The sequence below is a fragment of the Scleropages formosus genome, chromosome 2 (assembly GCF_900964775.1).
Source record: "Scleropages formosus chromosome 2, fSclFor1.1, whole genome shotgun sequence".
Taxonomy (NCBI): Eukaryota; Metazoa; Chordata; class Actinopteri; order Osteoglossiformes; family Osteoglossidae; genus Scleropages; species Scleropages formosus.
The window spans coordinates 7,250,564-7,268,334 of record NC_041807.1 but is presented as its reverse complement, the minus strand read 5'-3'; the positions used below and the strand labels follow the sequence as shown (position 1 = coordinate 7,268,334).

The following is a 17,771-nucleotide window of genomic DNA, read 5'->3' as shown; positions in this document are numbered from 1 at the left end:
ACAAACAGTGTTCTGCCTTCTGAAGATTTCCTGCCCATAAAACAGTTTCAGCAACAATGCGCTTTAACACATCCAGTATTTCACACAGCAGTCCAGTTATTATTATTACCGCTATTCATTCATTTGGCTGTCACTTTGCTTTAAAGTGACATACAGTGTGTGTTAATGATTGCCCTATTTATAAATATATTTAAGCCTTAATTCAAGGTAAATGCCTTGGTGAAAGGTTCAAACCCTGGTGCTTCAACTGCAAGACAACGGCTCTAACCACTGAGCTACGCGACTCCCTCAGTCAGAAGGCAGTGGGACCTTTTAGAAAAAAGTCTCAGTGGAAAAGTCAATCTCTGATCATGCCTCGTACCCTAAACATGGGGGCTAGACGTCTCCCAAGGAATCCGGTCCAAGCTGCGCGTGTGTGCATCCGTGTTTGTATTCATGCGTGCGTGACTGTGCACTCAGTCGTTCCATGGTGCCTAACAGAGACCGTTTGCAACACTGGCCGATGAGAGGGAAAGGCAGTGGCGGTGGGGGGGGGCAGTGGAAAACTACAAGTCCAACAGCAACTGCCAATGTTTCACCAGCTTATTTTTTCATGACACACTGACTGGCCACATCCTGACCCCTATTCACCTCCCTCGGAAAACTGCGCTCTCTTCTCGCACACCGTGCCCCAGCCATCCATCCATCCGTCCAGTCGTTAAGGGACAGACCGTTAATCACCTGACAGCGCAGGGCCCACAGCTGATGATATAAGGGCAGCATTGTGGACCTGGACAAAGGAGTGCAGAGCACAGAATGGCTTTTGTGTCCTACTGACATCAGACTCTCAGAAAAGATCAGAGGAGGGCAGAGAGCGATGGAAGGACAGGATAGGACAGGACAGGACCAGAGGTGGACACCCCACGGGAGGCACGGCTATTTAAAACAACGATCAGGCCTACCACACATCCATCATTGCTTATTCAGCTCAGAATGCAACCAGATAACACCACATCGATGGTACTTTGATTACACAACCCAGATAAACTTTACATTTTGTTCACTTCTCAGTCACGTTCTGTAATAAGGACTAGGAGTAACACCAGGCACGGCACACTCCAGTGAAACATGCATGCCGTAAATTCCCGGCAACACCCCACAAGTTGATAGGTGGGAGGATTTATTGAGAAAAGCCGCATTAATCCCCTCCAGCCAGTTTTCCCCAAACGCTGCAGAGTTCGTGCTGCCAAAAAAATGTGCAACGCAAGCACTAACAGCGGTGTCGTGAGCACACAGCAGACTGCACCATACAGGTGCAAGATGGACACAATAAGGTGTTCATCGGTGCTACTCTGACATGACGCCACGTAGGTGCAGCAGTTGAGAGGAACAACGAGGACAGGTTGTAGTATAGTGGTTAGAACTTCTGCCTCTGGACCCAAAGGCTGCAGGTTTGAATCTTCCCTCCGACTGCAGTATCCTTGAGCAAGTTACTTAGGTGCACCCTAGAACTGTTCCAGTAAAATTACCCGGTTGTACAAACAGGTAAATAACTAAGTAGCTTAACATTGTAGGTCACTCTCGAGAAAAGCATCAGCTAAATAAATAAACGTAAATGTAATGTGAGGCTAGAAGAGGAGGAGCATGGTGTCCTACACGTGCAAAGGCCCTCGAGCCTGGCAGCTCCTCCCAAACTAAGGATGGACTCCATTCATTCCACGGGCTCCTCACAGGCGACTCGAAAAACAACTCAAAGCTGTGCATCTTTCTCACACGTTGCATTTCACCAGATTTCCTATTCATATCATCATTCTTTACTTTGCCGACACCTTTGCCTGAGGCCGCTGCTACGGCAGGACTCCAAACTCTTGCACAAACCCATCCGCCATTGAAGGTATCGGAGCCGACAGGGGGGCAGGGGCGCCGCAGCACAATGTGAGCCCAACAAGCTTGCCGCTGCAGCCCCAGCACACACTAAGCCAAGTGGAGATCCCAGAGAAGGCGTCACCTGCCCAACTAGTGCGATCGGGGGCTGGACCACTGAAAGCTGAGTGGCGGCCCAAGACAACCAGGGTCACGTGTACACGTGACCTTACCCATTACAGTAGAACACACACGGCAGATATTATAACCATCAGGTTATCGCTGCTAACATTCCCGTCTGATACCAACGCCCAAAACAGGAAGTAAGTATACCTGGCAGTTTCTGAAGCAGGAGAAGTTTCCTAGCAGGAAATGTTCCCAGCCAAACATTTCACTGGCAGCCTGAAGGGTGGCCGCTTTACTGTTTCGATTGAGTCAGCAACTTGCTCGAGGGCACTACAGCAGGAGTGAGGATCTGGACTTGGGCCCACTGGCAGAACCTGTGTGTTGCATTTAATGCCGTCCCTACAGCGCACACACGCATACTCAAAATCATTAGCTGCTATGTTATGCCAAAAGAAGGAGACTCCCACAGCATGCAGATGCCTGCAGGGGTCGGCCTGTGCAGTAGGACGCTTTTACTCAACACCTTCTTTCGCTTCATTTGATCACAACGACACTAACACTCCCTTAACATTTGTGGGGCAAGACAATTCAGGCAGATTTCACAAAGTCTGGAGATCATTTGGTACATGATTGTAACTTTGAAATTCTGTTTATGTTCACGAGGACCAATTTTGGATTTCGCGCGCGCACACACACACACACCTCGATGGCTGAGGGGTACAAGATATTAATTTATCAGTCATTTTTCTCCAAAGTGGCAAACAGTGATTTTTTATGTCATATTTATCTGAAACCTTTACCCAAGATGACCAAAAGTGTTAAAGACATAAGGGTACACAACCTGCAGTGACTGACATCTCTGGAATATAATACACACAGATGCAACAGGCAGTTTAAAGTCACCAGTTCACATTAAATGTGTCTTTGATTGTGGGAGAGAACCAACACACAAGGAACATGCAAACTCCACATAAACTGAGCAGGGATCAAACCAAGGTCCAACCACACCACCCAGGCACTCTGAGATGCCATGTCAGCCTGTTCCGTTGGAGCAAACTATGTACAATTTCTCATTCCTGTCTCTGTGTCACTATGGCCCAGTACTGTTCTGCTAACCTGTAAAAAGAGACCTGTTTGGGTCAGAGCTGCTTCCCTGTGGACAAAGTGTCCTTTACAAGAACGGCAGAGCAACACAGTACCCTGAGGGCTGAGCGTGCAGCCCCATTCAGCTTGGTCTGAAGGAACAATGCGCCCACCTCCAGGGATGCGGGGTCTGGCAGATGCTCGAGTTTTATGGGATCTGCCTCTCTCCTGCTCCACCATGCGACTCGCTCAAAAGAAGACAAATCCCATTGGTGGACACCACGCAAAAGCATCAGTGCCTCCCGTGAAACCGGGCTGCATCCGGCTACTAAACATCCAGCAATTACAGGGTCTCTCTCCACACGGAAGAATGTACCTTTTGCTACCTTTAAAAGGTAAGAGCATCAGAGCATTGCTCGCATGCCTTCTGAATGTCCTCGCTGATGGCCTGCTATAGTGCTGCTGAACTTGGGAATTTCCTAAAGTTTTACCACTGTCTTTGTGAGGAGAGAGAACCTGGGAGGGTTTCACTCACATCAGCCCTGAGTTCCAGCAGCAGGGTTGACCACCCTAGCAACATTGAGGCCTTTGGGTCTTTTGGATGCCAATGTGGTGCTTTTTTATTTAACTTGAAAAAAGAAAATGCTGAAAGTTTCTCTTTCTTGCACGTAAACCACAGGAGACATTTTACTGTGCACCTCCGAGGATGAACGAGGCCCAAATGGAGGGTCTACCGAGGTGGAAGGGCTAGGTTCAAGGTCACTCCGAGCCTAACCACCGCTCTAGGCAAATGGAAGAGGAGGCACTGCACGGAGAGCAAAAGCAAGCAGGATGTGAACACTTGCAGTGCACTTTGTTGACAGAATAAGGTGACAAATGAAGCCTCTCATAAGTTGGACAAAACAAGAAAAACAACACAGTAAGACCTTCTCCCAGCAGCAGAGGAAAGGTTATCATGTATCTCATTGAAAACAAGGCAATTTTAAATGGAGAAATATGAGCGAATTTACTTCCAACTAAGACAAGTGTTACAGCTACCTGGTGAATGAGCATTAATGACTCATAACGCTTTGGCTCAGTACTGGGTCTCCTGCTCTTCTCAATGTACACCTCTTCCCTCAGCCCTCATCAACTCCCACTGATTCTCCTATCACTGCTGTCCCAACGATACCCAGCTCTTCCTCTCCTTTTTCCCTGGAGATAAACATTTCCTCACTCATCACCACCTGCATCTCAGACATCTCTGGCTAGATGTCCAATCACCAACTACAACTCAGCCTCTCCAAAAAAGAGATCCTTCACTCCCCAGCTGGTCCATCTTTCTGTCGAGGATGCTCTGTTAAAGTGGACAACTCATTTCACTTACCGTCTCATCGGCTAATTACGTGGCTTACTGAAGCCACAACTTGGTCTACAAATACATCTACCTGCATAACATCTTCAAGATCCACTGCCATCTCACAGCAAACTCCACAGCTTCTGGTCCAGGCCTTGGGGATACATCACCTGAACTACTGCAACTCTCTCCTGTCTGGTTTTCCAATCTTTGCCATCAAATCTGTCCAGCAGATAAAGAATACTGAGGTACTAGTTGTGTTTGACCTACCAAAGTGTTCCCATGCATCTCCCCTCCTCGCCTCTCTCCACTGGCTTCCTGTAGCTGCCTGTAACAGATTCAAGACTCCGGTTATAACCTACAAAACCATCAACAGATCTGCTCGTCAATATCTTCAAGACCTGATCAGTCGCTACTCCCCAGCCAACCTGCTACACACCTCCAAAATCAAACGCCTCAAGGTTTTCGGTTTGGGCTCTGATGTCGTGGGACAGCTCGTAGTGAAACGGTTAAAGCTGCTGCCTTTGAACCCAAAGGGCACAGGTTAAAATTCCATCTCCAATTGTAGTACCCTTGAGCAAGGTCCTTACCTAAAATTGCTCCAGTAAAATTACTCAACTGGGTAGATAGTTGCAACAACAATGCAAGCTGCTTTGGAGAAAAGTATTTGAAATGAGTAAGTGTTAATGTAAGGCATTGCAACTTGCACAATGTACCTGGAACTGCTCTCTAATGACCCCATTCTTCTTTTAATGGACATCTGGGCTTCACCCGAGTTTCCATATCCTGCATGATGCGTATGCTATGGACCGCTACCCTTCAAGCGCAACATGCGCTCATAACACAATGGCAAATCTCTTAGTGACAGCAAAAGACTCCCTCTTGCCACGAGTGAAACTGTCAACTTCGTACTATAGACCACAGAGGGGACAGAGCTTGACTGGACCTCCTTTCATGGTAACTACCAACAGCAACTTTCCAAGTTTCCAGGGAGGCCTAGAACACGACTGATGCAGAGTCTAATCTGCCTTTTGGTAAAGATGCCAAACAGCCTTCGTGTACAGGTCCTACAAGGATGATGTGCCGGTTAGCACAGTGTGACTGACGCAGAAGGATAACGGACGTCACAGATGTTAGTTTTGAACCTGCATCATTTAGCCCGGCGGCAAACCTTCCGCCTGCACAATGTCACTTGTGAAGTCGTGAGGGAAAAACGAGACAAACAGGCATAAGTCAACACACAATAATATGATGCTGTGACCAGGTATTTCTCCATAAGTGTGTCGCAGCAATATCGCAACAAGTACAAACTGTGTCAAAAGCACTAACACCTTACACATTTTCCTAGCTGTGGTGTGAAGGGGTCAGTGGAGAGCACCAGCACTTAGACAGGGATACTCTGCAGCCTACAGAGCAAGCACAGGCAGAGATGGGCTCCCCCCCCCCTCGCAGAGCCTGACTGCCAGCTCTCCACCCCAGGGTGATGGTTCATGATGTTCATCTCCACAAAGCTCCAGGAAAGAGGCACCGAGCATCCAGGGCACACATTGGGCAATGGCGCAGGAACAAAGACACACCCAACATGGAAAAACCAGCATCGCTGCAAGAGCCATTACCCTGAATTGGAATTATGAGATAAGGTCCTGTTTGCTCCAAGGTTGTTTCAGAGGAAGCACGCAGAACCAGTTACAGACATTCTGAGCACTTTCATATACTATACACAGGCAAAGCACATTTAAAATAACAATCATTTTTGTAATGAGGAAGAGAAGCCCAGTGAGACAAAGTCGCTTCAGAGTTCTGCTAAGCGGACACGTGCGCTTTCCGTGGCACTTGTTGAACCCGAGCCAGGCCCCGAGCTGCACGCGCACAGTTCGGCACACTTCGGGTGGAGAGGGCCTGTAACAGTCAGAGCTGCCGCACATCCCAGAGCACCCTGAGATGACATCGCTTGGCCAACAAAGGGCACAGAGCACCCAGCTGGCAACAAAAAGGCAAGCGTGTGTGACGATCTTTATCTGCATCTACATCTTTCACAACCCTGCAAAAGACTGCATGGAGAAGAAGAAAAAACAACAACCGAGAGGATGAATGAGGCAGAAGGAAAAACAAACTGAACTGTAGGTCAATGAACAAAGAACTTCAAAGAGCACATGATGTGGGATGCCCAACTGACAGTCCATCACTTAGTTTATAATGCTCACTGAGAGATAAAGTGGTGCAATGGTGTGAAAGGTACCGCATCACCACATCATTATTCTATTGTTTGTGAAGATCACTAAGTTTTTAAATATCTGTTTCTTTGCAGGCAGGAAGCCAAGGCTGTACACAAACAGTACATCACCACCACGGTCTGCTTCCGGGCGTTGGCCCTGACAGGTCTGGCCCTTTGGCCGGGGACAGCAGCTTGCAAAATGTCACTCATGGGATTTAAAAAAAAAACACCAGAGTGTGGAGTCCTGTTGGCCTACTAGGGTATCCTGTATAATGAGCAATGGCCAACAGGAAGCTGGGGCTGTCTGGGGCGTGCCGAGCCAGAGCACAGAGAACACGCTGCGTCGGCAGAGACCCAGTGCAGATGGCGAGTTCAGTGCTAGCGCGCGCGCACGCACGCACGCACGCACGCACGCACGCACGCACGCACGCACGCACGCACGCACGCACGCACGCACGCACAGAGAGCAGCTTTCTTAATCAGGGAGCAAGGAGGGGATTTTGTACCATTTCCTAATCAGCCCTGCGCTACTCAACTTTACCCCATTTACACAGCAATGAAATATCACATGAAATGCAATCAATATGAAACAATCTCAAATGTGTTTTCCCTACAACAGGACCAACTGGGTCACCGCACCAGAACACTGAAGAAACCCAAGAGCACTGGAAAACTGGGCTCGCAGAATACATTTTGGCCACAGCAAAGAGATCTGGATTTGCAAATGTGCTCAAACTGAAGGCAGATTAGTAGGTCACTTAACTGAAGTTTAAACATTAAACATCTGACGGGGGATGGGAGTGACGCCTCCGTAGCAGAGAAGGTGCGGAGCTGTCGGACCGCTTCCACAATGAGGCGCCCTGGTGCCCGTGCCTGATGTGCAGAACATGACAGCTGCGTTTGCTCATCACGCTCCTTCTGTATCACCACCGTTAATGGATACGTGTATGCACATTTCCCTCTACAGTTGCGCAGACGCGTCACTCCGGCTGGCGCTCCCGCTCACCGTGACATATGGCGCTCTCACGTGCCAACCGTCCCACCGACGGACTGTTTCCGTAGTGTGAAAAACCGCTCAGCATTTGGATGCATAACCACCACCAAAGCAGCCCTTCGCAAACCACCCAGGCACACACACCAGAAATGCCCCCCCCCAAAAGCTCTAATAAAAGCTCCACGCGGACCATAGAGCTCTCCAGAACTTGCATGGGGGAGGTTCTCCAAAAGCAAATGATGCATCATCAAGCTGCAAGAACTACAACATAGAGAGAGAGGATTCATAAAGAGTTTAACTGGTACTGTTATACATCTACATGAGACCTTTAAACAAAGGTACTAATAAAGTACTGTACACATGCAGAGGGGGGGTGCAATGGCCGCAGCAGGTTTGACCGGGTCCCGCTCTCCAGTGGGTCTGGGGTTCGAGTCCCGCTTGGGGTGCCTTGTGATGGACTGGTGTCCCGTCCTGGGTGTGTCCCCTCCCCCTCCAGCCTTGCACCCTGTGTTGCCAGGTTAGGCTCCGGCTCCCCGCGACCCCGTACAGGACAAGCGGTTTCAGACAGCGTGGGTGTACGTGTACACACGTAGGCACATGTTCTCGATGAGTCCATTCATACAGTAGACAGCTCTCCTCTGTCAGTTACTATCCACAGCCCTAGATCCGAACCACAACACCCAAGCAAATGTGCAAAACTCATTTTACTGTATCCATGGTCATGTTTGCATTTCAGGACAGTACAGAAAAGTCCCCCCCCTCAGCCCAATCGGTAGGGTCTTGTGTTGTTCTGCCCATGTGACCAAAGCTGAGTAGTTCTCTTCCACTGCAATGGGAAAACAAAAAAATTATTTGAAAAGCCATTTGTAGAGCCCGAAAGAGGGATCAAGGGGTACTAACAGCCGGTATTAAGCGCACGGGTACAGACATGTGCTACATCACAGGGAAAACATGGGTACAAATTACCCAAAGCCAAGGAGAGTCTCCATGGTTGGAAGCTCTTCGCTCAGCAGCAACACGTCACTCCTTTTCAGACAGTACCCTCTTCTCAAGCGTTACAAGGCGCCGGTTCAAATGGTGCCATACGCAGAATGAAAAAGAGTACAAACAGAACTGTGGGGGAAAAGGCCCAGAAACAGAAGAAGTTATGGCATGTGGCAACAATGAAGACTCGCTAGGACGCAGGCGCCCAGGCTTGAAATGTTCCGGAAAGCAACTCAGGCGACAAAGATGAACCCAAAAAGAAACGGTTCACAGTTCAAAGTCATCACAGGCAACCAAACAATCTGATGTTATGAAGACACCTTTATGTTACAAAAGAACATGTCAAGGCTTTGTTTTACCTTTTACTTAGCACCATTGTCCAAGGTGACCCGCGGTGTTTGACAATCAACTTCACACTGATTTGCATCGCTGTCGAGGAAACACAGGAGTGGTGTGGCTTTTCCACTCGGGAGCTCTGACCGACAGACTTCATGACCTTAGGTGCTCCGACACGGATTAGTCGCCAGCTGGGCCGCCTGGAAGGAAGCCCGGTCGGACGTTCCCCCATTGTCAGGAACCTTTGAGAAGGCAGCCACGCAACACATCGTAATGCTCAGCAAGAGCAAATGTCCAGCAAGGTGTTAGTAAATTGAGTCACTTTCCACTCACAGTATTTCAAATGAGAGGGGCAATGCAGGGCATAAAGACAGGGGTGCGGTGCAGGCTGCAGCAGAAAGCAGCCATATAATTACCAGCAATTTGTTCTGCACGGAGCCTCTAGTTTCTAAGCAGAGCTCGAGCACAGCAGGATACTTTCCATTCTGTGCCTTAATCCCATAAACACACACACACGGTGGAGCGATGGGCCGTACAACCGACGGCTTCCACACGCGAGCAGACGTGACAGGAACCACTGCCCTGGGGTTTCGGGGTCTTATTGCACACAGCAGGGCAAAGCTGTGCATGCATGCATACTCACTCACTCAGACAAAAATACAGTCTGCAGCTGGTTTTATTTCTGTACACCCTCCATCTTGAGCAAAATAACCTGTGCTTCTGGCACTCGCCTGCTGCCGGGCCGTGCTTTCCCTCACTTTCTTTAATTCAGGGCACTTCCTGGAGTTGAAAGTTCAAGAAACACCAACATCTTTGGATTTCCTGGGAGCACAAACAACTAACGCGGAGGGGGGAAACAAAAAAACGTACAACACAGGTTGTAAATGAAAAATGACCATCACTCTACGTCGTGCGGGAACTCCTCCCCATTACTGTGCGAAAACCCTGCCGGCCGCTTCTGCGTGCACGGCTAACGGGAAGGGGGGGCTCCAGCCATCCGCAAACAGCAATCCGGGTCAAAGTCTGCCGAGACACGAGGGCAGCGAAGAAGCTTTGTTCCAGGAACACCATTGTTCTTCCGGTCTCACATGACCGCACCGTGTCCACAGGCCGCAACGCCGCCCCCAACACCTCTTTGTCCTCCCCTTTTCGGCGACTAAGCACTGAGAATTACTTCAAGCTTCCCTGAAATTATCTCATTATCGCTGAAGCTAAAATAATTTAAGCGAAGCTACAAAGTGGAACCGAGGCTGATTTTCCTCCGCTCCCTCTAAACGTGCTGCAGATCACGGGAAACGGCAACTCGTTGAGGGAGGGGGGGAGGAGCTTCGGGGGTTTATTAAGAGCACGAAAAAAGTTCACACTTGTCTGCTGCAATCACAGACGCTCATATTCTGAACTTCAGGCCTGAGCAGCACTATCAGTAATGTATACACACACACACACACACACACACACACACACACACACAGTAGGGCCAGGGGACAGCCAAGGTCAGGAGACAGCACATAAAGCCACGCAGCGGTGCTTACAACACGCAAAGCCGCTGGGCGTCGTGCCATTACCCGAGCGCAAGCGACAGTCACGCTACCCATGCTGTGCTACGGTGACAGAGGCTGCGTCACCTGGCAAACGCGCCATCCCACGGCAGCGTTTTAATAATTGACGGACGCAGATGGCATGCAGTTAACGTGTCCATAACGCGCAGCAAACGGCTGTACGGAACTCATCAAGGAGAGCAGAAACTGAGCGCTGCCCTCCCGAGTCTTGGGATGTCGTTCGCACCCATTAGATGACCAAAACAGAAGGGCCTAACTAAAGGATGCCCCCTGAGAGCCATGTCGGGCAGTCACACAAGCCACCATTCAAAGAGCGCATATCCACAGCGTACTGGCAGGTCTGTGGCACAGGGGAGCGACCGCCGTTGAGAAATGCACCGAGCACAGAGAGCACCACAGGTTAGCTAGGGGTCATTTCCAGCCTCTACAGGTCAACCTTCAATGGATAACGCACACACACGCCATACAGGAGCCCGACCACATGTCTCTTCACCGTGGACTCCTGCCACGGTAGATAAGAGGCTTTCGGATTCTACTGGGCAAACAACATAACCCCTGACGAGCGGGACAAGCACAGGGACAAGCCGCTGAAACACCCTTGCTCCGGCAGCAGGAAAAACGCGAACTTGGAGAAACACGTTGTGTGTGGGACACCACCCAAATGAGCTGAAGGGCAAACAGAGACATGTCTGTCAGTCTCCCCAGTGACGGCGAATTCTGCTCTGTGGGCGCGTTGAATGCGGAGGCACGCACGCGTTTCGGTTAATGTACGACTGCCGTGTCGAAAACGGGCAGTAAAAGGTCAGCGAAAGCAACACTGTGCGGCAGCATTTGAACGCACTCACATGCACGCGCACACAGACACACGCCTCCCCCCCCCGATTTAGACAAGGGCTTGCTCTCTTTGTCAGGTTCCTGAGGGTGTGTTGGGCAGGTTTTTCACACTGCGGGGGTCTCCCCTCTTTAGGAGTGGGTCTGCCCTGTGCCAGCTATGAACTCCTGTGAGGGTGGGGCACTACTAATTTAGCAAGCGCGCACACACACACACTCCTCAGTCCAATAATACCACCGTGCATGTGCGCCGTAACACGTCTGTGCAGCCTAAGCACATCTGTGTCCGCGGTCATACCGAAACAAAGACACAAGGACGGAACTGTACGGAGCATGGTGCATCCAAACACACCCCCGAGCAGTCAGAGAGCGGCACAGAGAGACACAGAGACACACCTGTCGAAATACTGCCCCTCTTATAAACAGTGAGCCCAGTCTGCAGACCCTCAGGAGACAATGACCTGGTTCCTTCCCCACAGGACACACTTACAGTAGAGGAGTGATTGAATGCAACACCGCCCCCCCACCCCCACCCCTTGTTATTGCTACTAGTTTTCTGCTTAATTTCAGATGATGTCATTTTGCATTATAAAGAGATATTATTACTATGACTTTGCCAGTACAAATGTATGCCCTGTCATCATGCCAACAAAGCACATTGATTCAACTGTACGGGGGGGGGGAGCGAGAGCGCGCACGGAGACGCGCATCTAGGCCAGAAGCTCCTTAGAGTCTTACATCGATCAGCTGTCCATCATCGCCATCCGTTAAACAGTTAATGACACAAAGAGCTACTGTACTCTGCTCTACCCTACACTGTCTACTGTCCTCTCCTCTCCCCTCCCCAGAATCCGCTCGCTGCACGGCCACCAATGACGTCAGCCAAATCATGCGCCGTCCGCGGCTAACACGGCGGCGACAGCAGCTCGCGCACCTGCACGCCGACGCCTCCTGCTGCGCCAGTGTGCTCGCGCCCCGGGGCTGCTGTGCACAGCAGGTACACACACGCACGCATTTTTCTTTTTTTTTTTTAAATTATTCATGCGGATTACTCGCTGCGCTGGGTCGGGCCCCAGCAGCTGAGAAGAACGGCACAACAAGAGCACGGTAATTCGCGCAACGTGTGGAACAATGAGTCAACACAACAACACAAGTGCTGCCGCCACCGAGAAAAACGCGCAGCTCCGAAACGATTTTTAATTTTAAAAGTGAATGCGGTGAGATGCAGTGAGGAGCGCAGGGCCTGCTGCGGGCGAACAAGCCGGCAATCCTCCTGGGCCACAAATGGCCGCAGCAGCAGGTACAGCCATTGATTGTCGACAGACGGCGAGGCGAGAGCATCATCCGCCGAGACCCACCTCAGAGCCACGCGCACCGAGCTCTCGTCCTGCGCGCCCGACATCCTTCCGTCCTCCGCGACACCACTTTTTACTATTTAATCTGCAAGATGGCCAGTAGTGGAAGAAGAGCAAAAGCGCCAGCTCACGGCCGGCTCTCAGCCATTTAAAATAAACAAACAAACAAAAAAAAAGAAAAAAAAAAAAAAAACAGGCCACAGGTTTTCCTCTCCCGTTTCTCGTGCGCTGGCAACACTGCACACGCGCGCGCCCCTCTCCTCCAGACTCACGGGGCGCGACTAGCATGGGCGCGGAGGACGATCTGCGCGCGCTCCTACAGCCGGCTGGTGGAGCCGCAATGCGTCACTAAGCCACGCCCCCACTACCTTTGGCTCGTGCGACACCGCTTTTGAGCGTCATGTCTTTAAATACCTTTTATTTTTTTCAGAGAATAGTTTGGTACCGAAAATAAACTTGTCTTAACTTATTGATTCACCTCACACAAAAATGGTAGAATTTGGTCTATTTTACACGTGTCTTGAGTAAACAGACCCAAATGTTAAAGTACAACACAGTTTTATTCAATCCTGTCAATGACACACAGACAAATAAACAGATACATAGATACACACACACGTACACACACACACACACTTCACTTTTAACCCCCCTTAGTTTTACACCCTCCCTTAGGACATGGTGTGCGTTGTTGCCTTCCGTTGACCAGACTGTTCTGTCCTTATCTCTCACAGGCTGTAGACCCAACACGGGTTTATACATAAAGCACGCAGAGTGTGAGATTTCTATGTTTTTTCCACGAATTTTGACCCTGTATGTCCTGAACAAGTGTGTCGTGGAGTGGCTATGACTGGGAAACAGCGTCCCCTTGTGTCAGCACCCTTCCGCGATTGTCTGTACTGTACAGTAACGACCCCCGTTACCTAGAGCTTGGGCGGGAAGCCCGCCTTTTGTAAATAATTCAGTTGGATTGTCGGTAAATTGTTAATAAAGCGTTCAACCACTGGGGGGAATTCCGGCGAATTTAACGTGGTTGCTGCGTTTAGCATCGTGTGAAAAAGGCCTGGAGGCGTTAAGCAGGCTGGGAATCGTAGGTTCTTGCAAAAAGGGGCTTCTTGCTCTGAGAGCATTATTTCCTTGCGTACGGCTATTCTCATAAAACATCCATTATGAACACTGCTTGTGCCTCCTTCGTGCCCCATCCAAACCCAGAGCACCCCGTACCCCACGTACTATAGTTCTATTGTATCCCTTACAAAGCTCACCCGTCAGCTCAGGAAATAGTCATGTAAGTATGGTAAAGATGCTAAATGAAAACACTGGGTCCTCACCACAATTGAGATCAGAGCTGTGTGCCTAACTATGTATTCCAAACTTTGAAATCACTTTTACCCTTGTCACAACCCTGCTTAACAATACTGATATCCATTCACTTGAAATGATGCTATCCAGCAACCCTCAAATACAGCCATAATACATAAAATAAGTATTTCATATACTGTGGCCACAAGGCAGGATTAAGGCACTGAACAGCAAAGAGCTAATATAAAATGTTTTTGCCAATACAACAAAAACAGGCCCAGGGTTTTTAGGTCTCTCACACAGACACTCTGTCAGTCTGGCCAGCTGCCTTTAGGTTCTTCTAATGGGCCCTTAAGTGTCCACAGATGGTTGTCATTCAATTACTCAATTATTCTATCAGGACAGGGGCAGACCCTTGAGAGCTGTCTATCATTTACATTTATTTATTTTGCAGACACACACACACATTTTCCAAACCGCTTGTCCCATACGGGGTCACGGGGAACCGGAGCCTACCCGGCAACACAGGGCGTAAGGCTGGAGGGGGAGGGGACACACCCAGGACGGGACACCAGTCCATCACAAGGCACCCCAAGTGGGACTTGAACCCCAGACCCACCGGAAAGTAGGACCCAGTCCAACCCACTGCACCACCGCACCCCCTATTTTGCAGACAGTTTTGTCCAAAGCAACTTCTAATGAACTCTATGTAGTGTTACCAGCCCACACATCTTATTCACATCTTCTTACACTGTTAGTACTGTACACATCCTACAATGGGTCACTCACCCGTACATCAGTGGAACACACTCTCTGTCACTCATATACTATGGGGGAACCTGAACAGCATGTCTTTGGACTATGGGAAGAAACCCACACAGACATGGGGAGAACATGAAAACTACACACAGACTGAGCAGGGATCAAACCCACATCCTCTTGCACCACCTAGACATTGTGAGACAGTAGCGCTACTCACTGTGTCACCATGCCGCCCTATGCAGCTATCATGCAGCTTCCACCTTCTGGCCAAGGTTAGACAGTTCAATAAAGCCAAAAGTGGAAGACCATCAACACTGACTTACAGAGCTGGTTGGTTTATGGATAAGCAATCCTCAGTCTTAGGTTGTGGTCTTGGAACATAACAAAACTGAGATAGTTTAGGCTTTTTCATTGGACATACAGATGATCTGTGTGCCCTCTGTTGACGGTAAAAGCATAGTAGGCATTACTTCCTATTGCTCCCCTTTCTCAACTCCCTGGGACTCAAAGATCCCTTGATTACCTGAATGCCCATTGTCCACCATTCCTTTGCTGGGCTGGTTCACCTGGGTGCTCTGTTCTGCTGGCCCGTGTTGAGACCCCCCAGTGGTCATTGTGGAACTGATCTGCTGGTTCAGTCACCAGTCCATGACCGGTTGAATGGTCCATCACCCAGGTATGTCTGCAGGCAACAGCTGTTCTGGAATGATGGTCTCACCAATTTCGTCCTTGATACAGATCTCGAGTCTTAGCTAATGCCGATAAAGGGCCTTTAGTCTGTCGTATGTCACTTTTGATGTCTACCCTGGTGGTGTTGGGGAAGGTCTGAATTTATGGTTTCTGGTGAGACATCAGACCTCAATAGCAACGCCTCCTTCATCTCATAGTTATTGTGTGCCAAGTATTTGTCCATTGCTGTGTATGCCTCCAGTGCTATGATAGATAAAAGTGGCACAAGTCTGCATGCCTATGCCTGCTGATCCTCTGGCCAGCCCCAAGTTCCCACAATCCTCTCATTCCTCAAAGGGGAGTTTTCAGTCCTTCTCTTATCTCATATGGAAGCATCCTGGGGTCAGGCTGCAAAGCTATGCAGCCTCTGGACTTGTGTTGAATGTATGGTACTATGTTGTTCTGTCCTCTCGCGGTGCTGGGGTTGGAAGGGGACGCCAATAACTATCACAGAGTTAAGGCTGCATCTCTGGCATGTGGGTTGCTGCTGTGTACATGTACTCTCAGCAGGGAAGTCTTCAGATCCCCTAGTTCCTCAATCAGACCTCATTCCTTCCCTTACATTTACATTTATTCATTTAGCAGATGCTTTTGTCCAAAGCAACATACATCTCAGCAAAAGTACAATTTATGCATTTTGTGCAATTTATCTTTTTCTGCAGATCCATGAACTCTCTTAAGAGACTTCCTCTCCCACTCTGCCACCAACTGTCACAGCAACGTTCCTCTGTGACCGGAGTGTTGAGTGTGATGAGTGGGGTTCACACTGTGTAGTTTGCATGTTTTCCCCATGTTTATCTTGGTTTCCTCCCACAGTCCAAAGACATGTGTTTCCAGTGAATTGACTCAAAATATCCCATAGTGCACAAATGTGATTGAACTGCAATGCACTGACTCCCCCTTGAGTATTTATTTTTATAATTTTATTTTCTTATAAAAGTTGCATGCTGTGGAGTGAAAGCAACCTGTGTTTTCATGATGTGCTCAGACAGAAGTGTGAGACACTTAATAGACACAAGTGCTGTAATATGCAGCAGCATTTTAATTGATGTGACATCTCTCTGCATTTCCAGGCAAAAAACTGCATGCCCCACCCACAATCTCTCCCCTGAGGGGATCAGTTTAAATACCACAGTTTCATACACATCCATGTCCTTCCCCATTCACTGCAGCACCATGCACAAGCATTATTTACAGGTATCTTCTTATATTCAGCATCTGCAGCCATTTCTCACTCATAACCGTATTAAAAGGTTCGAATCAGCCTTTACAGAAGTCTGCCTGAGAAATAAGACCAGAAAACATTTTAAAATCACACTGCAGTCATTGATATTTTTGTATTCTTTGCGTGTGAGGGGTGGGCGGAGGGGTAACGATGAACATAGTCACTGTTTCCCACGGTGTGGAGTGGACAACCCCACTCCCCGTTGACACATAGAGGCACAATTACCGAGGCAAAAATGCGACTGATTCTTTACGGCATGAAATCATGCCGGCAGCAGGATGGGCTTGAGCACCGCTGTGCTGTCAATAACCTCACCGCACCGTTCTGCACAGCAACGTAATGAACGGAGAGCGGCTGGCTGAGCTGCAGGTGAATCTGGTGCCAGAAGAACAGAATACAGGGATGTTTCCACTGTCTGCCTCTGCAGAGCAATTTGCCACATTTAAAAACACCTAAAAAAACAACTCTAGTAGAACTTCACTTAAAATGTAGATGCTGCTCTTGATGTATATTGTTTAAATCTACATGTGGTGTTTACAAATCAATGGTCCAGTTTGAATTCACATAAAATAAGATGACATATCACTGTCCAAAACACATATTTTGTAGTCAGTCAGAGATAAGAAGCTGGTAACAAATGATGAAAATGCAGGTTACAGACGTGTTTAAAATATAACTGAAAACTGTTGACGGTGTTAAAAATACAGCAAAAGGCAAGAGAACCATATTTCACAATCCTGTGTGAAATATTTCTAACAAAAGAAAAACAAATTGTGCTGAAAATTGAATTAATTGATCATGCCTGCCACCTAGCTGGTGGAACACGCATGAGGCATGAGCTACTCAGGAGAGTCCCAGAGGAGATTCACCGCTTCTCTGGATCGAGAGCAGTCGGTTCAGGTGGGTTGGGCCTGTCATAAGACACCCCCACAACCCCGGGACACACTGCCGAGGTGGTATCTCTCTGGTAGCTCTGGAGACATCTGCAGATCCTCCAGGAGAAGGTAGAGCATATGGCTGCAGGTGGGAAGGTTTGGGCCACCTGTGCTGCCTGCTACCACAACAACCGTCACCAGGAAAAGTCAACGAAAC

The 17,771-nt window shown here is 49.0% G+C and overlaps 1 protein-coding gene across 7 annotated transcripts in view; it reads right to left on the bottom strand.

The window, feature by feature from the left end:
* Positions 1–13,010, bottom strand: part of LOC108927230 (kinesin-like protein KIF21A) — a 38,275-nt gene extending 25,265 nt beyond the window's left edge. For 5 of the 7 annotated variants that reach the window (XM_018740370.2, XM_018740372.2, XM_018740373.2 and 2 more), the window contains exon 1: positions 12,665–13,010. In XM_018740370.2, coding sequence (XP_018595886.2) covers positions 12,665–12,708 — 44 coding nt within the window. In that variant the 5' untranslated portion in view covers positions 12,709–13,010. The remainder of the gene's footprint in view (positions 1–12,664) is intronic. The other 2 variants (XM_018740374.2, XM_018740376.2) reach the window with 1 other exon arrangement.
* Positions 13,011–17,771: the final 4,761 nt, after the last annotated feature.